Genomic DNA, 25,036 nt, shown 5'->3' with positions numbered 1-25,036 from the left:
ACCATAGAGATCATTGGGGTATTCTGGAACCGCTGGCGTCAGAGTTTAGCTTCCCAGTGGGGCGGGAGACCCTGGGAAGGCATCTGGAGTGCCTTCCATCGCATGTGAAAGTGATCCAGCAGGGTTTTTTTTGTTTTGTTTTTTTAGCCGCTTGGATTGCTTTTACAAAAGAGCATTGTTGGCAGAAAAAAAGCAATACTGGGATCATGACTACAGCTGCAGCCATGGCCCTGGTATAATCACTACAACCAGAGGAGTTAGGTTTGTGTCCTTTTTGGAGGAAATGGTTATACTGGGCTTGACCTTACAGCTTTGTTGAAAGAAGTATGCAGGGGAAAGAGGTAACCAACTTATGGGACTTTTAACGGTATCAAGTATAATAATGAATTGCAGAGCAGTTAATGATCAAAAAGTTAAAAACAGATATTTATTAACGCAAAATATTCTAAATTATGTAAAAACAACCACATGGGTGTAGGTACATCCAAAAAACAGCAGAATTTTTACAATTCATTCAATTTGGGTCGAGAACTTTTACCACACTCAACATGTTTCACTCAATGTGAGTTTCCTCAGGAGCTTTTGTGGTACAAGTTGCTTGTATACTGTGTTGGATAAAGGTGGATACAAAGAAAAATAATTTTTTAATATAATTGAAACATTACAAAAACATTGCAAAACGTATGATCAGGGCATCTATAGCATGTGGTCATAAATGCGGAAAACCCTGGTCTCACCTCCAAAAAATTGTATTGAATATTCCAAATCCACAAATTGGAAACAGAAAATAATAATGTAACTAAATCAATCATAAAAGACAGCCTCAGATAGTTGGGAGAGCCAGGATACTTTGTGCTTGCAGAGAGACCTTCCAAAAGTTGAGGTCTAAAAAATTACACAAAAAAGAAAATAATGTATATCATTTTTTTATGTATAGGTGAGTATCGCCAAAATTGACGACCACTCAAAAAAAAAAAAAAAAAAATGTATTTAATTGTATAATTGATAACCTCAACAAATATATGTACCTGTAGAATTAATAGAGAAGTAAAGGGCACCTTGGCCACTCAATGGCGTACTGTCGCTGATAGTAAGTGTGAGCAAACAGACACCAGACCAAGCAGTGATTTAGTCACCAATCTGTAATGCAACACAAAGGAACAGATTACAGATTGGTGACTAATTACAGATTGGTGACTAAATCACTGCTTGGTCTGGTGTCAGATTGCTGACACCCACTAGCAGCGCCAGTACGCCATTGAGTGGCCAAGGTGCCCTTTACTTCTCTATTGATTCTACAGGTACATATATTTGTTGAGGTTATCAATTATACAATTAAATACATTTTTCTTTTTTTTTTTTTTTTTCTTTTCTTTTAGAGTGGCCATCAATTTTGGCGATACCTATACATAAACAAATTATATACATTATTATTTTCTTTTTTGTGTAATTTTTTTAGACCAACTTTTGGAAGGTCTCTCTGCAAGCACAAAGTATCCTGGCGCTCCCATCTATCTGGGAGACTGGGGTTTTCCGTATTTATGACCACATGCTATAGATGCCCTGTTTTTTGTAGATTTAGCATATTTGTGTATGTTGATCCCCATTTATATAGATCATACATTTTGCAATGTTTTTGTAATGTCTCAATTATATTAAAAAATTATTTTTTTGTAACTCGAATTGAGTGAAACATGTCGAGTGTGGTAAATGTTATCTTGACCCAAATTGAATGAATTGTAAAAATTCTGCTGTTTTTTGGATGTACCTACACCCATGTAGTTGTTTTTACATAATTTAGAATATTTTGTTTTAATAAATATCTGTGTTTAACTTTTTGGTCTATCTTTTTGATCATTAACTGCTCTGTAATTCATTATTATACTTGATACCGTTAAAAGTCCCAGAGGTTGGTTACCTCTTTCCCCTGCATACTTCATTCAATAATTTTGGGATGTGATATCGTAGGGTTTGGCTGCTTCACCTCAATCTAGCAATCTTACAGCTTTGTTGTGCCAGTGTCCAATCTCCTAAGGCAGCAGCCTAATCCAATGTACCTGCGAAACTCATCTTGTGTCCTGTACTTATAGGTTTTTGGGTAAATTTAAAATCTCATTCTCAAAGTGGTACTCCCCCCCTCCCCCGCATCATTCGCTTTTCTACCCTTACCTGTAGTGTTGTGTTCTGTCTAAAACTCATACCCACGCAGCCAACCCATTGTTCCGCTTCTATCTGCTGTCCTCTTGCTATAAAGAGGGCCCCTCTTTATGTGCCACCATCTCGACCTTCAACTTGCTGCTTCATAGTGCCGACCACCTCAGTAGTTCTCATGATGCCATGGGCCTTCCTCCCAATCGCTCTGTGTGCTGATCGTGCAGCCTGCTGGAACATGAGATGCAGGTATCCCAGGAGGCTGCAGACCAGTGACATGGCATTCTGGTCTAGTATGAAATGGCGGCAGGGCAAAAAAAGAAAAATTATTTTTCTTATATTCAGACTGACAATATATAAACAAGATGTAACTGCGCTATCCAACTCCTCCCACCCAGCTATATTACGTGACTAATATTATAGCAACTTATTGAATATCAGTAAAAGGATCAATGCTTTATTATATAATCCCTAAGTTTATGAAAATATTATTATTTGATATATACCAATCAAATGAAAAAAACATTTTCATGTGCAACTTCAAAAAACTATAAAAATAATAAATATCCAAAATATAAATAATAAAAAAAAAAAATATATAACAATTGTGTTACTCCCTAAATGAAAAAGGAAAAAAACCAAAATATCAGTGTTGGATAAATATATACCGAACAAATAAATAAAATCGTGACAGTGATAAAAATATTAAATTGATAAATATCCAAATACTTAAATAATAGTGTTAAAATCTGACAGTGATTTTATGAATAATAAAGAAACATTATTCTAACCAAAAAGTGCCCAAAGCCAAAAGTGCAACAGTCCGTTTAAAGTTATGTTGAATGAGAAGAGTGACTCCTTCAGTGAATATCTGTGCACCGTGCAATCCTCCTCCACCACCAATGTGCTAATCACCAGTATAAATGCACGCTTACCAGAAAGAAGCATGTACAAGAAGACATCACCTATGACAAAACGTGTCGGGTGGCTAGGATGTATCACATCCTAGTAACTGCAGCTCCTAAAATTTAGAGTATTTTTTAATTTTTTAGATTTAAGCACAGTATTTTCCCTTTTTTATTCAGACTGACACAGCTCCTCTCTTAGCCATTGTGTTACGCCACCTTTTAGGAGAAGACTAGGCATAACATGTTATGAAAAACACAGAACTTTTAGTTCCACCCAAGGGGCGGTCCCTTAGGTAACAACCCCCCAGCCTGCCATGCAGCCATCAGTTTTATTTTGCCTAATGAAGAAGGACCTAGGAACCCTCACGGGCCCATCGGTCCGTGTTGTTTCTGCATAAGCTTTGCTTTTTGCGCAAGATGAAAGATCCTGTGATCTGCTATCAACAGTCGGCTGGGTGACAGGCTGGATACCCTTATCCTTGTAGTTTCCCCAGCCTGGCCAGCGAGCGTGTGCAGGTCAGAGCAACACGCTGGGCCGGCCACGACATTCCTCAGCTCCAGAGGTGGTCGGTGAGCTTTTGATGTCTGCATCATTGTGTCAGGCCAGCAGCCACCCCGTACTGATCAAAGAGTGGGTCTGTGATGGAATGTCTCCCAGCTCTTCAGGACTAGTAAGTACAGCTCTCCCTGCCTCGGGGCTGAGCAGCTGGGAATTCCCTGGGAGGTCGCTTCGGTGGTCCCTCAACTCCCTCTTCTCTCCCTGTCACTAGCTCCCCCCCGTGGGGGATGCTACATGTGGCTGCTGAGAGGTGTGTGTCATGTACAGGGGCCTCTCACCTGGGGGGGGGGGGGGCTGTGCTGGCTGTGCCCTGAGGTAGGTTTTTTCTCTCCCTGGGGGTGTCGAGGCTGTGTCTGTAATCCCTGCAGCGCTGATCACTGCAATTTTCTGCCACTGTTCCTCATGGTTTTCAGTGTTCAGTAGCCATCTTAGGTGAGGGCAAGGAACAGCATGCTCTCCTGTAACTGGCGGCCATTTTCCCTGTGATTTTTGTCCTTTATACTGGACATTGGCAGCCATTTTCTTGGAGCCTGAGCATGTTTTTCACCAGTCTCTAGGAGCAGCATGCTTTCCTGTAGTCCGGCTGCCATTTTCCCAGTGCTTTATGTCCTTATGCTGGACGCTTGGCGGCCATTTTTTTTAAGCCCCTTTAAGAGCTCTGACGCAGACTCTGTTGGAGCACTTATCACAGCTTTGTGATACCCTGAAGATTCAGGAGCCAGCAGATCCCCTCTGCTGATGTAGCGGTTCCTTTTGGGTCCTGTAAGCCAGCCTGTTCACCTAAGGTGTTCCCGTATCTGACTTATTTTGACAAGTTCATTTACAAAGAATGTGGTCGACCGCAACGGACCTTTTCGGTCCCCAAATACATGGCAGTGCCCTTTGAGGAGAGCCTTCTCAATAAGTGGTCGGCTCCCCCGGTCGTGGACCCCCCCAGTATCCAGGTTAAACAAAGTAACCACAGTCCTGGTAAAGGGGACTCCTGCATTTAAGGAAGGCCGAGGCAGTGGCTCATTCCTTGTTTACTGTTGTGGGGTCAACCATGTGATCAGTACTGGCATCCGCACTTGTATCGCAGACACTAACCGAGTGGGCAACACTGTAGCTCGCAAGCTGGGAGAACAGGCTTCTCCTGTCTGCGTGGCACTAGCAGGCCAACTAGTGCAAGGCCTTATGTAAGTTTGTGACGTGGCTCTGGATACTCTCCCTCTGTTATCCAGGGCTTCAGTGTCAGCAGTGGTGCTGAGGCACCTGATTTTGTTAAAATGCTGGTCAACTGACCAGGCATACAAGAGAGCCCTGATGGATCTGCCCTTCCTTGGCAACCGGCTCTTTGGAGCCTCTTTGGATGACATTATTAAAAATGCCACAGGTGGTAAGAATACACTACTCCCACAGGCCAGGAAGGCTAAGGAGCCATGCTGTAGGCAAGGGCCCTCCTTTTCCACTCACGAACGGCTTTTTCGTCCACCCAGAGCTTCGGCCAAACGTCCCCAGCCCCGACAAGACAACTTCTGAAGGACAATAGTGTCCCTGGAACCGCAAGCCTGCAAGCAAAAGTGCTACCGCAGGGTTTGCCCCCACCCACGACTCGGGTGGGGGGGGGTCACCTTCGGGAGTTCCCCTCTAGACCGCAAAACAGATTCTTCCCCTCCAGCATATCTGGACTCCCGGCTCACCGGGAGGCCCTCTTGGGGGCGTTAAGGGACCTGCTGAATCGTGGGGTGATGGTGCCTGTTCCAGAATCGGTACGTTTCCAGGAGTTCTACTCAAACCTGTTTGTAGTTCCCAAGAAGGAAGGGGTACATCCAATCTTGGATCTAAAAGCTCTCAATTACTTTGTAAAAGTACAGAGGTTCAGAATGGAATCAGTTTGCTCAGTAGTCGCTGCACTCCATCAAGGGGACTCACTGGCGTCCTTAGACATCCAGGATACGTACCTGCACATACTCGTATGCCCCCGGCATCAAAAGTTTCTGCGATTTGTATTCGGGGAAGCCCACTACCAGTTTGTGGCTCTCCCTTTTGGTTTGTCATCAGCCCCCCGAGTCTTTACAAGGTATTGTCTCCTGTTTTGGCCTTGCTACCGCAATGCGGGATCACGATTGTGGGTTACCTAGACGATCTCCTCCTGAGAGCATCTTCTGCCTCAGAGTTAGAGGATGTGGCGATCACCATGCAGACCCTGCAGGAGTTTGGGTGTTGAACCTAAAAAAGTCGGTGATCGTACTGACTCAGCATTTGGAGTACCTAGGCTTGCTGCTGGACTCCATGGAAGCGAGTGTGTTTCTCCCTTCAGACAAGCTGCAGACTTTCAGAGCTGTAGTAAAACTGCTGATGAACCGCAAGTGGTTGTCGCTACCCTTCTGCATGCGAGTCCTGGGACTCATGGTGGCCTCCTTCGAGGCAGTACCGTATGCCCAGTTCCACACCACAGTTCTGAAGAAAGATTTTCACAGTGGGACAAATCTCCATTGTCCCTGGATCGACAGATCCAGGTGAGTCAGTTACTCAGGGATTCCCTGCTCTGGTGGCTGAGGTCCCCGGTACTTCAGTCCGGGAAGTCGTTCCTGCCTCTGAATTGGACGGTGATCACAATGGACACCAGCCTATCCAGCTGGGGTGAAGTAATGGGGGTTCAGTCGACTCAGGGCCTCTGGTCGATAGAGGAATCCAAGTTGCCGATCAATCTGCTCGAACTGAGAGCGATCAGGCTATGCCTCTCCATATGGTCGATGAGACTGCGAGGGCATCCGATCAGGATCCAGTCAGACAACGCCACAGTTGTGGCATAGGTCAATCACCAAGGAGGAACAAGAAGCTCTGCCGCCGCACATACTTCGGTTGGCAGAGTGACATGTACCGGCCCTGTCGACCATTTACATCCCGGGAGTGGAGAACTGGCAGGCAGACTATCTAAGTCGCCAGATGCTGGACCCAGGAGAATGGGCGTTGCATCCGGAGATATTCAGGTTACTGTGCCTGTGGTGGGGCATGCCAGACGTGGATCTTCTGGCCTCCCGCCTCAATCGGAAGGTGCCGAGATTCGTGTCCAGGACAAGAAATCCGTGGGTGGACGCATGGGTGGCTCCGTGGGATCAGTACCAGCTAATCTATGCCTTTCCTCCACTGAAACTGTTACCACATCTACTCCGCAGAGTGGCGACCGAGGGGATTCCAGTAATACCGATTGGCCCCAGTGTCCCTGGTACGCAGACCTGGTGCACCTGATGGCATAAGCTCCCTGGCGACTGCCGTTGCGATAAGACCTTCTGTCTCAAGGTCCGATTCTCCATCCTGCTTTACCATCGCTGGCTTTAACGGCATGGCTATTGAGAGCCAGGTGTTGAGGAACCGGGGTCTGTCGAACTCTGTGATCCCAACTATGTTGAGAGCACAGAAATCTTTTTCTAGGAAGATATATCATTGTACCTGGAAGGCTTACATCTCCATGTGTGAGGAGAAGGGATGGCATCCGCTCTCCTTTTCTATATCCAGGATCCTGCTGTTTCTTCAGCAAGGAGTAGACCAGAAATAGGCCTTGAGCACCATTGAAGGACAAATATCAGCTTTGGCTGTCTTTTAGCGACCCCTCTAGTGAGTACTTTTGTCCAAGGGGTCCGGCATATTGTTCCTCCAGTGCGTCCACCGTTATCTCCGTGGGATCTGGATCTGGTGTTGTCAGCGCTGCAAAAACCGCCATTTAAAAATATCAGAGAGATCCCTGTTTTGACTCTTTTCCAGAAAGTGGTCTTTCTAGTGGCCATCACATCGGCCAGGAGGGTTTTAGAACTGGCAGCCTTTGTCCTGCAAGGCGCCCTATCTGGTTATCCACAAGGATAAGGTGGTGTTGCGTCCGCAACCTTCTTTTCTGCCGAAGGTGGTCTCGGCGTTTCACATCAATGAGGACATTGTGTTACCATCTCTGTGTCCTAAGCCGACACATCCTAAGGAGGTGGCCCTCCATTCCCTCGACATGGTTCGGGCTCTGAGGGTGTATTTGTCTGTCACGGCTCCCTTTCCGGAAGTCAGACTCCCTGTTTGCTTCGGTGGCTGGTCCAAAGAAAGGCATGGCTGTCTCGTCAGCCACCATTTCCAGGTGGATCAGGCAGATTGTAGCCTACGCCTTGAAGAGCCAGGTGCCCCCCTTTCCGGTCACGGCCCACCCCACAAGGGCTATCGGAATGTTTTGGGCCTTCCGACATCAAGCGTCTGTCGCTCAAGTGTGTAAAGCGGTGACCTGGTCGTCTGTTCACACTTTTACAAAGTACTACGAGGTAGATGTCAGTGCATCGGCTGATGTCTGTTATGGCCGCAAAGTTTTGCAAGCGACTGTGTAGTTGCAATTGCATATACAATTTTTTTATTTTTTCCTGTTTTTTGAGTAAGAACACAGTACCTTTTAAGTTAATGCACTGTTGCATTTGTTACCGCAGTTTTGGTGCGGTTTGAAGGTAGGGTCTCTCTGTTGAGGAGCGCCCTGGTTTTGGTGGTGTTTTTGCCATACACTGTCGTTTTTGTGGGTAAAGTTCATATTCGTTCCCACTTGCCATGGTGGGTGACGTTTTTATGCTGTTTTCCCACCCCTCGTTTTGGCACTGCTTGGGGACGTCCCAATGGCTAAGAGAAGCCTTGTCAGTCTGTGAATATAAGAGAAAATAGGATTTTTTGTACTCACCGTAATATCCTTTTCTCTGTAATTCACCGACTGACACAGCACCCACCCCTCCTAATTTCTTTACGTTATACTGCTTGTTGACTTACTGATGGCTGCATGGCAGGCTGGGGGGTTGTTACCTAAGGGACCGCCCCTTGGGCGGAACTAAAAGTTCTGTGCTTTTCATAACAGGTTATGCCTAGTCTTCTCCTAAAGGTGGCGTAACAACCCAATGGCTAAGAGGGGTGCTGTGTCAGTCGGTGAATTACAGAGAAAAGGATTTTATGGTGAGTACAAAAATCCTATTTTTTCCCTCAGGATCAGCTTGGGGGGAGGTTTAAAACTGAATTGATTTGTGAATTTACAATGTATATACTGTTTGGAACATTCTTTGGATGACACTGAAAATGCTTGCTTTTATTTCTGTTAAGTGTTTTGGTTTGTTTATACCCTTATAGGTGTATCAAGGGGCGTTGGCTTTATTCGGTTTGACAAAAGAATTGAGGCTGAGGAAGCTATTAAAGGCCTAAACGGACAGAAGCCTCCTGGAGCTACTGAGCCTATAACGGTTAAGTTTGCCAACAATCCAAGCCAAAAAGTGAACCACACCATTTTATCACAATTGTACCAGTCCCCGAATCGAAGATACCCAGGACCACTTGCTCAGCAAGCTCAGCGATTTAGGTTAGAGAAGATTTTAATGTTTCTAGTTCAGTTTATAGAGTTCAAGCATAGCCTCAACTAAAGAGTTGCTATTATGTCTAAAGACCGTATTGATATTTATAATTCTGCCATATATTTTATTAGGGACTGGTTTCATATATCGACTACATGCCGTAAAAAACATGATTTACGGGATGTACATTACAGCATGAACCTTATAGCAACACAGAATTACATAAAGCCTGAATTTGTGATCATGAATGTGCTGTAATGTATGTAGTATTTTAATTGGTTCCATAGGGCTAAATAGTGGTATTACTAACCACATAGGATACAATTTGTTTTCTTGCTTGGTAATTCTATGCGTTTAAAATTTTAAAATTATCTAGAGTATGTATAATCCTCATACAGTTACATGTTATATCGATATCCCCTAGGTAAAAAATGCAAAGGAAGGGAATCCTGATAAGTAGTGGCTATACATAATATAACCAGTTTGTCACCTTTCTATTTAAAACATAATTCCAATTTTCTGTCACTTTAAAAATTTATTAATTTCGACCAAGCTGGTCCAAACAAACTATTACCTTCACTAACCAATGCATTTGCTGTAAGTGATGTGTAAACACATGCCGACCAGCCGCTGCAGTTGTACTGCGTCAGAATGCTACGGTTGGATGAAACGTCGTTATGCAACGTCACTTTGCCCTGTGGCCACTAGGGGCCATGTGCCCGCTCGCTCACCCCCGAGCTGATATGATTGCCTGGCGGTCTCTATCACCACCGGGCTCCCGCGTTCGCCGTTGAGACACAAAGAACCCGGAGCTGTGTGTGTAAACACAGTTTCCGGTTCTCTGAGGGGAGAAGTGACAGATCGTCTGTTCATACAGAGTATGAACAGCAATCTGTTATCTTCCATGCACAGTCCCCATCCCCCTTCAGTTAGAACACAACGTTTTTTTGTTTTCAAAATTGGTCACTCTTTTTTTGTTTATAGTGCAAAAAATTAAAACCGGAGAGGTGATCAAATACCACCAAAAGAAAGCTCTATTTGTGGAGGGGGGGGGAATACACTTTTGTTTGAGTGCAAAGTCGCACAACAATGCAATTGTCAGTTAAAGCTACGCAGTGTCGAATTGCAATAAGTGCTCTGGTCAGGAAGGTGGTAGAATCTTCCGGGCTGAAGCGGTTAAACTGTATGTAGGCACCAACTACATACAGTATAGAATGTGGTGTTCAGCTGCAGGACTGGGACTTCCCTCAGCTAAGACAGTCACACAAAGCTTTATATTTTCTGAATGAGCATAAGGCTTCCTCTTGCTGAGATGGAGAAGTGGGCATATGTCATGAATTTCATTCAGAACAGTTGTGTTTCCTGCAGAGTAATCTGTGATTGGTCCACAGCTATCACATGGTTCCTGGTCCAATCACATAACCCTGTACCATGTGATAAGCTGCAGCCAATCACAGATCACTAGTAATTACAGTTGTCATGAATGTAACCCATTCATGACAGTCAAACGTTGCTGTTACAATGATCCACCCCACCCCAGAGTAGTATGGTGGTGCTATAGTGACAATGAACTCCTCTGAGTATACAAAAAGAGTAAAATAATATTTAAAGTCAAAAGGAAACTAGGTGTTAAAAAATTTGATTTTTTTTTTTTTTTTTTTTTTTTTTACATACGTACTGTCACCAGTCAATATCTGATTAATGCCACACCATTCATATGCTGATGCTGTACTGCACTGGCGACAGTATGTGTAAAAAAAATAAAAAATTATAAATTTTTCAAAAAATTGAAACGCCAAAAAACTCTGCCTCTTACTAAATGCCTCAAACTCTACTTTCAAGAAAGGGGTCATTTGAGGGGTATTTGTATTGTCCTGACATTTTCAGGGCCTCAAGAAATTGGGCCATCAGTGCATCAGGATTGATCAATTTTCAAATATATATATATATATATATAATGGTTTGTAAACTATATAACTGTAACGCAAACCAAATCTACCTTTTTATCGAGATTTTATTTTATTCTTTTTTTTACCCAAGATTTTCAAAAATGTTTCTTTATATCACACAAAAACCCCAGTGGTGATCAAATGCCACTAAAAGAAAGCGATTTGTGTGGGGGAAAAAAATATAAATTTCATTTGCGTACAGTTGCTTTGATGATGCAGTTGGCAGTTAAAGGAGCACTATGCTGAATAGCAAAAAAAGGGCTTGGTCATGAAGGAGGGTACCACCTTGAGCTGAGGTGGTTAAAGTGGCTGTAAGCTGGAGTTCAGATTTATATAGTGAGCAAGAAAAGTTCAACCTGAATTTTTTTAAATGCAAGAAAAATTTGATTCACTTGAATGTCCTTGCATTGAAGTCATTGGAGGACAAACTTTCATGGTCTTTGAAGGATGCTGGGCAAGCTATTAACCAAATGACATGGGAAGTGCCTCCACACACACTATTTGTTTACATCATGAAACTGCAAAAAAAAAGTTACTTTTCTAAAATTTTTCAAATAACATAACCAAAGAACAAACCACAATGTTTTTGTTTTTAATCTTTGCTTTTTTATGGTGTGTTTGTAAAAAATAAAAAAATAATTAACAAATTTATTAGAAAGCAACTTGAATAATGTAATACACAATTTTTTGGTATATTTTACTGTTTGAGGGTTCTTTTTCAGCAAAATTCAGTTATTTGTAGATTAGATTTTTTTCCTTTGGTTTGTTTGTATATTTGATTTTTTTAAACAAGATGGGAAAATGGATCAAAATAGAAATTACCGTATTTATCGGCGTATAACACGCACTTTTCCCCCCTTAAAATCGGGGGAAAATCATGGGTGCGTATTATACGCCGATCCCCCCGCCGATCTGCGCTCTGTGGAGCGCCGCCATTTACCGAGCTGAGCCGAGTGTACTGTGTACTCGGCTCCGCTCTCAGTCGCACCCAGTCCCGCCTCCTAGCCTTTACGTCCTGCCATTGGCCCGGTGTTGTGTCCATTACAGGAGCCAGGACAAGGGGCGGGACGGGGACGTTACTGTGAGCAGAGCCGAGTACCCTCTGCTCGGTCTATGTCGGCGGCGGGAGGAGCCGAAGATCTCGGCGGCGGCGGGAGGAGCTGAAGGTCGCGGCAGCGGGAGGAGCTGAAGATGGCAGTAAATTTAAAACTAACCATACTGCAATTTTGTGGAAGGCTGCAGGGGGACAGTGTAGGGCTGCAGGGGGACAGTGGAAGGCTACATTGATGGGCATTTAAAATGTAAGGTTTTTTCCTTAAATTTGCCTCCTAAAAGTTTTTTCCCTTAAAATGGTTATATGGTTTCTTACATTTTTCAAGGGGATATTTTCATGCCTGGTGTCTAAAATACCATTTAATGTGGTTGTAAAACCTTAAAGTTTTTATCTTAATGCATTAAAGAACAAAACCCTTTGTGCCTGGGATTCTCACCAGCAACTCTTCCAACACCAAACACCCCCCCCAATAGTTACCTGTGCCTCATCGCTATCTAGTGCAGCTTTGTTTGTCCTTTGTTTGTCCTCACTGGGCAGATTGATAAGTGGAAGCCTGCATGAGTTCTCCCATAGGAAGCAGCGGAGCATGTAAGTATAACATTTTTGTTTTAATCTTTAATACCAAACAGCCTCCTTCTCCCCTTGGTGATCACTATTCTCCTTTGGGCTGCTTGCTACAGCTAAGCAGTAAATGGTATGGAAGAAGTTATTTGTGCATAGTGTCCATTTTTACTATTGACAGTGTATGAGTGTATAACCCATAATAAAGATGCATCCTAATTGGATTTAAATATTTTTTGCAGGATACAAAAATCCAGTTTTAAAGCAACCCTAAAGGGCCCAACATGACCACCAAATGTCTGCCCCCTATTGACTTCAATGCAAATTTAAGTTCAAGAATTTGAATTTGTTAGACTTGAATTCAGATTCAACACTAGTGGTGACTTAGTACAGTAGTTTTTCCTTTTATGCTGTATGTCTTCAGGTTCTGCTAAACAAAGTCAAAATATAACCTCAATTTAAAAAAATTGGGACGCTGTGTAAAATCTATATAGACAAAAAAAAATTCTTTGAATTCAAATGATTCAATGTTGATGATGATTCAAATTTTTTAAAAGAAGTTATAATTTTAAGAAAAACCTTAATTTTTAAATTGGCAAAAACACATCTCAAAAAAAGTAAGACAGGTCAACAAAAAAAGATGGCAAAGGGATACTAACCAATAAGAGCTGGAACAATGTTTTGCAACTAATTAGGTTACTTGGCAACATGTCGGTAACATGATTGGGTATAAAAAGGCTCTTCAGTGTCTCATGAGTAAAACTGGGCAGAGATTCACAGATCTGTGAAATGCTGCGTTTAACAATTGTCAAACCATTTAAAAAAAATCATTGATGTAAAATTGGAAAGGCTTTCAATAGATCTACAGTACATAGTAGCAAAAGGTTCTGAAAATCTGCAGAAATCTCACATTGGGTCCTCATACAGCACTGCAGTGCACGAGGGCACTGCATGGGGCTGAGGAATAATTCTAAAGATCAGTGCAAACACAGTTCGCTGTGCCATCCAAGTTAATGCTCCATCATGAAAAGAAGTAGCCATATCTTAAAATCCAGAAATGCCGCTGTTTTCTGGGCCAAAGCTCATTTAAAATGGCCTGTTGCAAAGTGGAAAACTATACTGTGGTCAGTTGAATCAAGATTTTACATTTTTTGGCCACCATGTCCTCCTGACTAAAGAGAGGGACCTTCTGGCTTATCAGCCCTCAGTTCAAAAGGCTGCATCTTTGTTGGTATGCGGCCGCATTGTGTATAAAATGTGTAGCTTGCACATCTGCAAAGGCATCATCAATGCTGAAATATATCCAGGATTTAGAACAGCATATGCTCTCATCTAGATAACAACTTTTTTCAGGGAAGGAAGGCCTTTCATATTTCAGCAGGACAATGGTGAACCTCATATTGCATCTATGACAACAGCATGGCTTCATAGTATCTCTGGGTGCTTAGTTGACCTGCCTGCAATCCAGACCTTCTTTCACCAAATTAAAATAATTGGCACATTTTGAAACGAAAAATACAACCGGCAACCCAGAACTTTTGAACAGTTAAAATCATATATTGGGAAATAATAGGACAACATTCCTTTCCCAAAACTCCGGAAATGGTTCTGGTTCCATACGTTTATGGCATGTTGAAAGAAAAGCGGCTGCTACTCCGCGGTAAATATGGCCTGTTCCTCTTCCTTCTTTGCTCCCATCAATTTCAAAGCAACCTTCGTTTTTTTTCCTAAAAAGATACCTTTTCTGAGTTTTAAACATTTTGTTTTCTTTTTTGAATAATATATGGATCTGAGATGTGCAAATCATTGCATTCTGTTTTGTAGCTTTTACAGTGTCCCAACTATTTTGGAATTGGGGTTGTACTATAAAAGTTGGAATACAGCTATAAATGCTCTTTAGAAGTACAAATTAGTGAATCTTTACAGCCAAACATCTACGTTGAATGTTGGTAACTTTTAGATTTTGCTTAAGTTATCAAATTAGTTTTTTGTTTTTTTTTCTTGTGTTTTTTCAAATATTTGTGCTGTTCCTTTAGTTTCAAATGTTTTGTGATCTATGTAACTGCCAGGAACAGGTGCACCCCTGATAAAATGTCAGGTTTCTGAGATGTAAAAAAGAGACGCAGATAAATAATTTCAGAACTTTTTCTACCTTAAACTGTGCAACTCAATCGAAAAACAAACTGCAGTCTTTTAGGTGGATGGAAGTAAAACTAAAATAATGTACTTGCATAAGTGTGCAGACCCCTTATAACTGGGGTTGTAGCTGCATTCAGAATTAAGCAATCCCATGCAAACTCATGTTAAATAGGAGTCAGTACACACCTGGCATCATTTAAAGTGCCTCTGATTAACCCCAAATAAAGTACAGCTTTTTTTTAGTCTCATACTACAGAAAAAGCTGTGGATCCCCAGAGAGCTTCTAAAGCATAAGAGGGATCTCATTGTTAAAAGCTATCAGTGAGCAGTAGGGTACAAAATAATTTCCAAGGCATTAGATATGCCATGGAACACAGTGAAGACAGTCATTAAGTGGAGAAAATATGGCACAGCAGTGGCATTACCATGAACTGGACGCCCCCTCAAAATTGATAAGGCGAGATGAAATAGTCAGAGAGGCTGCTAAGAGGCTTACAGCAACATTAACCACTTCCCTACCGGGCCATAGAAAGAATCGCCTGCCGCCGGATGACTAGCATAGAGGTTTCCTGTGACCAGATGGTCAGTCATCTCTGACCATCGGAGGTCCGGGCACATTATGACAGCACACCCAGACCCTGGATTGTTAACAAAGCTGCGATTGCAGATGTCAGCATGAGATCGGAGAATCCCCCCCCCCCCCCCCCCCGATCTTATGATTTACAGCCTGGAGGAGAGATGACCCCATATCTCTCCATAAAGAGGACCTATCACGATAGATTCCTATTAAAAGGGATGTTTCCATTCCTTGTAATAGGAATAAAAGTGATAAAAAATTTAAATGGAAAAAAGAGTGTAAAAATAAAGTAAAATAAACATATGTTTGTCCTCGGTCGCGCTCAGAAACGAACACACACGTAAACGCCATTCAAACCACACATGTAAGGCATCGCCGCGTGCGTTGGAGCGAGAGCAATAATTCTAGCCCTAGCCCTCCTCTGTAACTAAACTGGTAACCCATAAAAAATTTCAAAGCGTCGCCTATGGATATTTTTAAGTGCCGAAGTTTGGCGCCGTTCCATGAGCGTGCACAATTTTTTTTTTTTTTTTTTTATAATCATTTTTATTTTCAACTAAGACAATGTACATAACACATTACACGTTGCACGTTAATCAGATCAACTGTATAAATTGCATAAGCATTCTAAACAGGATACAAAGGTTTTATGTTGATATCAATTCTTAAGTTTTCCTTAATGATCTTGAATGGGCCCTTGCTGTATCGGTGGGACAAGGCAGTGTGCACAATTTTAAAGCGTGATATGTTGGGTATCTATTACTCGGCGTAAAACATCTTCTTTCACATTATACAAAATTGGACTAACTTTACTGTGTGTTTTTTTTTTTTTTGTTTTTTTATTCATGAAACCGTTTTTTTCTTTATGAAACCGTTTTTTTCTTTTCATACATCAGGGGACACGGAACCATAGCAGTTACTGTGTGGGTTAATAGGCCACCTTTAGGTGATGGACACTGGCACACCCTAAGACAAGAAGTGCAAACCCTATATAACCCCTCCCACTACTGGGAGTACCTCAGTTTTTTGCCAGTGTCTAAGGTGTTGGTCACGATTAAAGATGTGCTGGGCTGAGCTCCACTGGAACAATCCTTGCTGGGGCTAGCCATGCTGACCGGATCCATTCAAAGTGTCTTTTTTTAGGTCTAATGTAATGGTACCCAGGCCTCGTATCCAGAGAAACAAGGTTTTGCCTGCGGATGCTTCTCTTTTTAGAGAGCTGGACCCTGGGATCCAGTACTTTTTGGTAGTAAGGCCATAAAGTTTTACTGGCAGGGTGCTGTTGCAGGTCCAGGATTGTGGGTTACCTCTAGGTTCCCCTGCTCCTGAAGGTTACAGAGCCCACCGTGAAGGGTGAAGATTGGGTTTACCACAGAAAACCCTGCGGCATGAAGGTAAGTGGAGTTTTCTAAGAAATATCTTTGCATTTTCTTATGACATGTCTTTAACCTCCTGGCATCCGCACTATGGCCGAACGACGGGCACAGCGCAGATGTGAATTTCCGGGAGGCCGTCATATGACGGCCTCCACTGTGTATGCTCCGTATGCGCGCTGTGATCACCAAGTCACCGATCAAGTAAGGGGCCGGTCCCGGCCCCTTACCATGTGATCAACTGTCAGCCAATGACAGCTGATCACATGATGTAAACAAAAGCTCGGTGATCGTTTTTTTTCCTCGCACTGACAGCGGAGGAGGGGAAAAAAAAGCTGATCACCAGCTTATCTTAAAGGGACATTGGTCCCAAAGAGGAAGAGGCAATTATGCCTCATTTATAACAGTGCCCATCAGTGCCATCTATCAATGCCACCTAGAAGTGCTGCCGATCGGTGTAACCGATCGGTGCCCATCACTGCCACCCTGCGGTGCTCATCAGCGTACATCAATGGACAAAAATTACCAGTTTATAAAATGTAAAAAGATCTTTTTTTTTTTTTTTATTTGGTCTTTTTACATTTTTTTTTTTTTTTTATAATCGCACAGGTGATCAAATACCACCAAAAAGAAAACTCTATTTTGGGGAAAAAAATAAAAAAAATTCATTTTCGGTACAGTGTTGTATGACAGCGCAATTGTCATTCAAAGTGCAACAACGCTGAAAATTGGTCTGGATAGGTGGAGGGTTTAAGTGCCCAGTAAGCAAGTGGTTAATTAAATGTTGTCATGCCTATGTGTCACCACTGGGGGTTGAGCACTCACCGCCTCATGCTGGAAACAGCGCTGGGTCAGGAGCCGATCACTTCCTCCTCCTCCTCTGGTGAAAGCAGCAGTCCTCCGGTAAGCAAGAGAGGGAATTTTTTTGTATACCCCCGCAATGCTAGCTCTGGGTGCCTAAGGTACCTGTAGTCCGCTGCTCGCGCGGGAAAACATGTCCTTTTAAAAACGGGGGTGGCGCCGTAGACAAAGGGGGCAGGGCTAATGGCGTTTGCGTTCTCCGATGCCAGGTGCACGTGGAGGAAGCTTATAAAAGCACACTGTGTGCTGCTGCTGGCTGTGGAGGGACACAAGCTAAAAGGTGGCATTACTTCAGGTTTGGTGACACAGGCTTTTTCCCTTGACACATTAGTACTGCTTCAGGCTGGGCATTAATAGCAGCATTATATTGCTGGACTATAGCCTAGCAGTGTGCATTCTTCTGGTAGTGCCTCTGCTTTGAGCATCAGGCTATGTTTGGAAGGGGGACTAGGAACTCCTCAAAGGGTTCTAGGGGTTTGATTGTTTTACAACAACCTAAATCCATCTCCAAAAGAATGTCATCCTCCTCTGAGTGATGCTACCAGTCAGAATGAGCCGTCGGGGGAGACTGATGTTGCAGCAGCGCTGGACACTTCAGCCTCTATATATATCACACAGGAGTTTTTTTCTTCTACCATTTCTAATTTGGAAAAAAAGATTGATGCTATGATCACTCTCCATAGTGGGTCCAAGCGTAGCAGACCCCCATCCAGTGCTCAGGACCCTCGTACTGAGGTGCAAGGGGCAGGGAACCAGGAAGGTCTTCCAAAAGATCTTCAGAGGATCCTAATATGGAGGGGGTAGTGTCACAAGACAATTTGCTTGTACACTCCCTTACTAAATTGGTTCGCTCAACCTTTTTGCTACCTGTAGCAGTCTATTGATGAGCCCATCTCTGGTTTGGCATCTGGGGATGCTTTTCCTAATATTTGCAATGGGAACACCCGGATAAGCAGTTTTTTTCCTCCAAAAACACTGCATCCTATGGAGGAGGACTTCTATAACAAATGTGGGGGGTTCCAGCGATCGATTCTGCAATTACCTCCGTGAATAAAAATCTGACTTGTCCGGTTGACAATGCGCAGATGTTAAAGGATCCAACAGATACAGTTAGAATTTTTTTAAGAACAACATGTCTCTGGCAAGTTCAGTAGCTCAGCCGGTTCTTGCGGCAAATGGTGTATCTTAGTCCATAAAGGATCAGTTTGTAGAGATAAAGATTCTTCCTGATTAGCAGGCCCAGCAATGGGCTGACGTATCAGATGCACTATGTTTTGCGGTGGATGCTATGAAAGATTCTATCATTCAAGCCTCACGGCTTATGCTAGGACTAGTGCATACTCGCAGAGTCCTGTGGCTGAAGAATTGGGTCAGCTGAAGCACCATGTAAGAAGCTCTTGACCAGTTTCCCATTTCATGGTGAACGGTGTTTTGGGGACGATCTAGATAAATACATCCAAAGAATCTAATAGGTAAAGTTCTCTTTTACCAGTAAAGAAGTTTAAACATTTCTCCTTTTTAAGCGTGCTTCCTCTCCAGTGCCAGGGGCATCTGTCTCTAGGCAGTCTTGACGGCATCCACCCTCAGGTTTAAGGGGAAGACCTCAAGGGCAGCCCCAGGGCCAAAAGAGGACTTGGGGCAGAACAAAATGCTAAAGCCTCCTTATGAAGGTGCGCCCTCGCTCGGGTGGGGGGAAGGCTTCTGCAATTTTCAAAGATCTGACAGGAACAATGTCAAGACAGATCGGTGGCTTCCTCAGTTTCTCAAGGTTACAAACTAGAGTTCCGAGAATTCCTGTCTCATCGTTTTCAAAGATCAAATGTTCGCAGATATCCAGAAAAAATTGAGTCTCTTTCTAGCTCTGTATCATCATTTAACCCAGGAGGTGATATGAGATGTTCCCTTAGAGGAACAGGGCTCAGGGTTTTATTCAAACCGCTCCAAAACCAGACGGGGGAGGTAAGACCCAACCAGCACTTAAATATCCGGTCCGCTTGCATGGAGTCAATCCGATCGGTTGTTTCCATTTTGCAATCGATATCAAGGATGCTTATCTCCATGTACCGATAATTCTGGCTCATCAGAAATTTCTACTCTTCGAGGTAGAAAACCATTTTCAATTTGGGGCTCTGCCATTCAATCTAGCCACCGCACCCCGGGTGTTCACAAAGATTCTGGCACCTCCTTTAGCCAGGTTAAGGGCTCAGGGCGTAACGGTCCTAGCCTATTTAGACTATCTGATTTTAGTAGATCAATCAGTCTCTGGTCTAAACCAAAGTTTAATCTCAGCTGTAAGCTGTATGGAATTCCATGGTTGGATACTCAACCTAGAAAAAATCCTCCTTAAAACTATCAAGGAGATTAAAGTACTTGGGTCTGGTCATAGATACGTACAAAATAAGGTATTCCTACCCTAGGCAAGAATCGGCTCCATAAAAGAACTGATTCAACTTGTCAAAGCAAAGAAATCCTTCCATTCGGCTGTGCATGAAATTGTTAGGAAAGATGGTGGCCTCCTTCAAGGCCATCCCTTATGCGCAGTTTCATTCTAGACTGGTACAAAACACCATTCTGTCGGCCTGGAACAAGAAGGTTCAGGCTTTGGACTTTCCAATGCGCTTATCCCCCAGGGTGCATCAGAGGCTCAATTGGTTGATATCCAGCACCTTCACAAGGTGATATCCTTTTTACCAGTATCCTGGAAAGTGGTAACAATGGATGCCGGGGAGCAGTCCTGGAAGAAGCTTTTGTCCAGGGGAAATGGTCAGAAAGCACCTTGTCCATTAACATTTCTAGAGATTCGGGGAGTACATCTGGCCCTAGAATCCTGGACACTCAGGCTACGGAATGGTCCTGTCAAGATTCAATCCGACAATGCCACAGCTGTGACTTATATCAGTCACCAGGGGGGGCACGAGAAGTTGTGCAGCCCAGAAAGAGGTGAATCATGTTCTAGCTTGGGCAGAAAGCAACATTCCTTGCCTATCACCAATTTTCATTTCGGGGATAGAAAATTGGCGGGCGGACTACTTGAGTCACCAACAGTTATTTCCGGGAGAATGGTCCCTTCACTCCGACATCTTTCTATCAATGTCAAAGATGAGGTATTCCCGATGTGGATTTGTTCACGTCCAGATTCAACACCAAAGTCGACCACTTTGTGTCCAGGACGAGGGATCTGCTAGCATGTGGAACAGATGCCTTTGTATTCCCGTGGGATCAGTTTTCACTGATCTATGCATTTCCTCCAGTTCCGCTACTTTCACGCCTTCTCCGCATGAACGAAAGGCGATTCTGGTGGCCTAGAAGATCTTGGTTTGCCGAGATCATAAAGATGGCGGTACGAGTCCCTTGGACCCTGCCATTGTGGCAAGACCTTCTCGCTCAAGGTCCGGTATGCCATCCTACGTTACAAACACTAAATTTAATGGTTTGGCTATTGAAACCCACATTCTAAAGGACCGTGGGTTATCCCCATTAGTAGTGTCTACTTTGGTTAATGCTAGGAAGCTGGCCTCCTGAGTCATTTACTATAGAGTCTGGAAGGCATATGTTTCCAGGTGTGGATCCAGGGGTTGGCACCCCAGGAAGTATGTCATAGGTAGGATCCTTGAATTCCTGCAAATGGAATTGGAAATGAAGCTGGCCTTGAGTACAATCAAGGGCCAGGTCTCAGCCTTATCAGTGTTTTTCCAACGGCCTCTTGCTTCTCACTCTCTGGTGCATCGTTTTATTCAGGGGGTATCACAAATTAATCCCCCTGTCAGGGCACCTCTAAATCCTTGAGATTTGAATTTAGTCTTATCGGCTTTACAAAATCAGCCTTTGGAGCCTATACGGGAAATTCCCTTTTGGTTCTTTTGACAAGAAAAATAGTCTTTTTGATTGCCGTATTCCTCTGCCAGAAGAGAATCGCAATTGGCGGCTCTGTCTTGTAAAGAGCCAAATTTGATCATGCATAAGGATAAGGTGGTATTGCGTCCTCATCCTGAATTCCTAGCAAAGGTGGTGACAGGTTTTCATTTTAACCAGGATGATATTCTGCCTTTCTTCCCAGAGCCTCGATCTAGGGATGAGAAGGCACTACATTCCCTTGGTAAGAGAGGTCAAAGTCTATTTAAAGGAGACCGCTCAGGTTCGCAAAACAGATGTTTTCTTTGTACTGCCAGAAGGTCCTAATAGAGGACGGGCAGCATCAAAATCTACTATTTTCAACTGGATTTGTCAAGTGATTGATCAAGCTCATGGTCTAAAGAAAAAAATTCCTCCTTTTCATTTTAAAGCACACTCCACCAGGGCTGTTGCCTCCTGGGTGGTGCATCACCAGGCCTCTATGGCTCAGATCTGCAAGGATGCAACTTGGTCTTCAGTCCATACATTTACCAGATTCTATCAAATCGATGTTAACGGTCATGAGGATATTGCCTTTGGGCATAGTGTACTGCAGGCTGTAGTATAAGTCCTCTAGCCTCTTAATGCCCTACCTTTTTTGTTGTCTCCCTCCCTTCAGTTGCCATTGCTATGGGACATCCCAAATAGTAAGTACTATGGCTCTGTGTCCCCTGATGTATGAAAAGAAAATAGGATTTTTAAAACGGCTTAACTGTAAAATCCCTTTCTTTGAAGTACATCAGGGGACACAGAGGTCCCTCCCTTCTTTGATATACACGTGTATTGCTTGGCTACAAAACTCAAAGTAGTGTGAGGGGTTATATAGGGAGTGCACTTGTCTTAAAGCTTGCCAGTGTCCATCACCTAAAGGTGGCCTATTAACCCACATAGTAACTACTGTAGCTCTGTGTCCCCTGATGTACTTCAAAGAAAAGGATTTGACAGGTAAGCTTTTTTAAAAATCCTGTTTTTCCCAAAAAAGTGTTTGAAAAATGATTGTACAAATACCATGTGCAATAAAAAGTTGCAATGGCTGCCATTTTATTCCCTAGGGTGTCTGCTAAAATATATATATATAATGTGTGGGAGTTCTGAGTAATTTTCTAGCAAAAAAATATGATTTTACATGTAGAAGTGCCAGAATAGGCCTGGTATAGAAGTGGTTAAAGGAGCTGCAGGAATATCTGGCAAGTACTGGCTGTGTGGTACATGTGACAACAATCTCCCGTATTCTTCATATGTCTGGGCTATGAGGTAGAGTGGCAAGACAAAAGCTTTTTCTCACGAAGAAAAACAAAAACATATCTGAAGTCCCCCAAAAGCATGTGGGGAAAATGTGTTATGATCTGATGAATCCAAAGTTGAACTTTTTGGCAATAATTCCCCAAAAAAGTGCACATCACCAAAACACCATACCCACTGTGAAGCATGTTGGTGGCAGCATCATGCTTTGGGGCTGTTTTTCTTCAGCTGGAACGGCCATTATGATGTCACAATCCCAGAGGATGCTGGGACTGTGACATAATGGGCGGGGACATCATCCGGCAATGTCCCTATATAAGTCGCTGCGTCCTTGTCATGACCAGAGGCAACAGCTCGAGAAAAGAACAGAAGGCCAGAAGACGGCGGCGACAGAAGACCGGGCCACAGCTTGTAAAAGAGCTAGAAGGTGGCCCGGCAAGAAGAACCGAAGAGGGGGCGGCGGCGAAGAAGAAAGCCTGGCTCCTCCGCTAGTAAAAGAGCTAGCAGAAGATAGCGGAGGAGTCCGGCAAGAAGACCCCCGAAGACGGAAGAAGACCCCCGGAGTTGTGCAATAAACTATTTTAACCCTTGTGTGTTGTGGTTTTCTTTTACATTTTTTTCACAGGTGAATGGGTAGGGGTACATACCCATACTCATTCACATAGGGTGGGGGGCCGTGATCCGGGGGCCCCCTTCAATCACGGATTCCGATAAGCCCCCCACCCGCAGACCCCGACAACCAACGGCCAGGTTTGTCGGGAACAGGCCCTTTCCTGGCCATCCGGGTAGCGTGCTCAGATAAGGTTCTGGTATGGATCTGGGGGGGGGGGTGCCAACGCCGTTTTTTCGGCTTAGGGGGTTCCCCTTAAAATCCATACCAGACCTAGGGGCCTGGTATGCTCTCGGAGGGGGAACCCACGCCAGTTTTTTTAAATAAATTTGGCGTGGAGTTCCCTCTCGAGAGCTGATAATTCTGTGGGAGTCGCCTCCGTATAGACGGAGATCTGACTTGGAGTCGACCTCCATTGAAATCAATGGGTACCGGTCACCTACAAGTCGGATAGAAGTAGTACAGGAACCTTTTCTGAAGTCGGAGCGACTTCAGTAGTGTGCATTAAGACGGCTCTCATTCACTTACATTGATTTTTACATGTAGCGCGACTAGGGGCGACCTGACGTCGGATCTGAATCGCCCCTGTGTGAAGCGGCTCTTAGTTGATAGAGATCACAGCTGTTGTGGCTTTGTATGAGTCCAAGCATTTATCTACCCACATAGCATGACAATTGGATGATCCTTTTTGCTCTGTCTGACCATGAGTATAGAGCTACTCCCTGTATGTGTCACTTCGGCTGCAGTAGCTAAGAGACCGTTAACCCTAAGCCACTCGAACTGCTGCCAACAGTGGCCATAACTGTGCTCGACTGGTGCATAGGCTGCATTTTTTTTTATTTTCCGACTGGTGGGCACTGCACCCAGATAAGCACAAGGACTGCCTTGGTGCACTCAAGACAAGAAGATACAATTGCACAGGCACTTGCAGGGTTTCTCAGGTATTGAGAAGATTGAGTGGTGCTTTGTCAAAACATTGACCAATAATCCTGGTTATGCAAATTCAATGTCAGACTTGTGTGATTGACCCCAATTTTATTATGCAGCAGGACTATAACCCCAAATAAACAGCCAATGCCATTAAAGACTACTGTCAGCGTGAAGAAGAGTCCTGAAAGTGATGGTTTGGCCCCCATAGAGCCCTGATCTCAACATTGAGTTTGTCTGGGAATACATGAAGAGACAGAAGTATTTGAGGCATCCTACATATATCCAGAGTGCAGGGCTGTTCTCTGCTCACTCACAGCTTTCAGGAAAAAAAAAACAGCTGGCAAATTTTCACAACATTGCTCAGCACCAAGAGATAAAAATAAACATAGTATCATTTAGTTCTTTTAGATCAGGGGTCTCAAACTAGTGGCCCTTCAGCTGTTGTGGAACTACAAGTCCCATGAGGCATTGCAAGGCTGATGGTTACAAGCATGACTCCCACAGGCAGAGAAATGATTAGACTTGTAGTTCCACAACAGCTGGAGGGCTTCCAGTTTGAGACCCTTGTTTTAGAGCAAAGGTAAGAACTTGAGCCTGCAAATGAGGTAATTTAAACCACCTAAAGTCTAAGCCTTTTTCTGATACTTGTTCCTTACAAGTTAAAATACTTAGAATAAAGATAGCGATTGTTGGTGTAACCTCTTTCATATTATATAAAACAAAATTGGGCTAACTTTCATCGAAGTGCATTTTTTCCCAAAAAATTGTGTTTAAAAGACCGCTGCGCAAATAGCGTGGCATAAAATATTGCAACTACTGCCATTTTATTAGGATCTATGCTAAAATATATGTATATGTATGTGTGTGTGTATGTATATATATATATGTTTGTGTGTGT

General features: G+C 43.5%; 1 protein-coding gene across 5 annotated transcripts in view; it reads left to right on the top strand.

The window, feature by feature from the left end:
- The window catches only part of ELAVL2 (ELAV like RNA binding protein 2), a 355,320-nt gene that overhangs the window by 281,431 nt on the left and 48,853 nt on the right, over positions 1 to 25,036 (top strand). For all 5 annotated transcript variants that reach the window (XM_077475153.1, XM_077475155.1, XM_077475156.1 and 2 more), the window contains one exon: positions 8,734 to 8,959. In XM_077475153.1, coding sequence (XP_077331279.1) covers positions 8,734 to 8,959 — 226 coding nt within the window. The remainder of the gene's footprint in view (positions 1 to 8,733; positions 8,960 to 25,036) is intronic.

This window comes from Lithobates pipiens, unplaced genomic scaffold, assembly GCF_037356315.1.
Source record: "Lithobates pipiens isolate NorthernLeopardFrog02 unplaced genomic scaffold, aLitPip1_a1.2 Scaffold_13, whole genome shotgun sequence".
Classification (NCBI taxonomy): domain Eukaryota; kingdom Metazoa; phylum Chordata; class Amphibia; order Anura; family Ranidae; genus Lithobates; species Lithobates pipiens.
The sequence above is the reverse complement of the archived record's forward strand: the minus strand, read 5'-3'. Positions and strand labels throughout refer to the sequence as shown.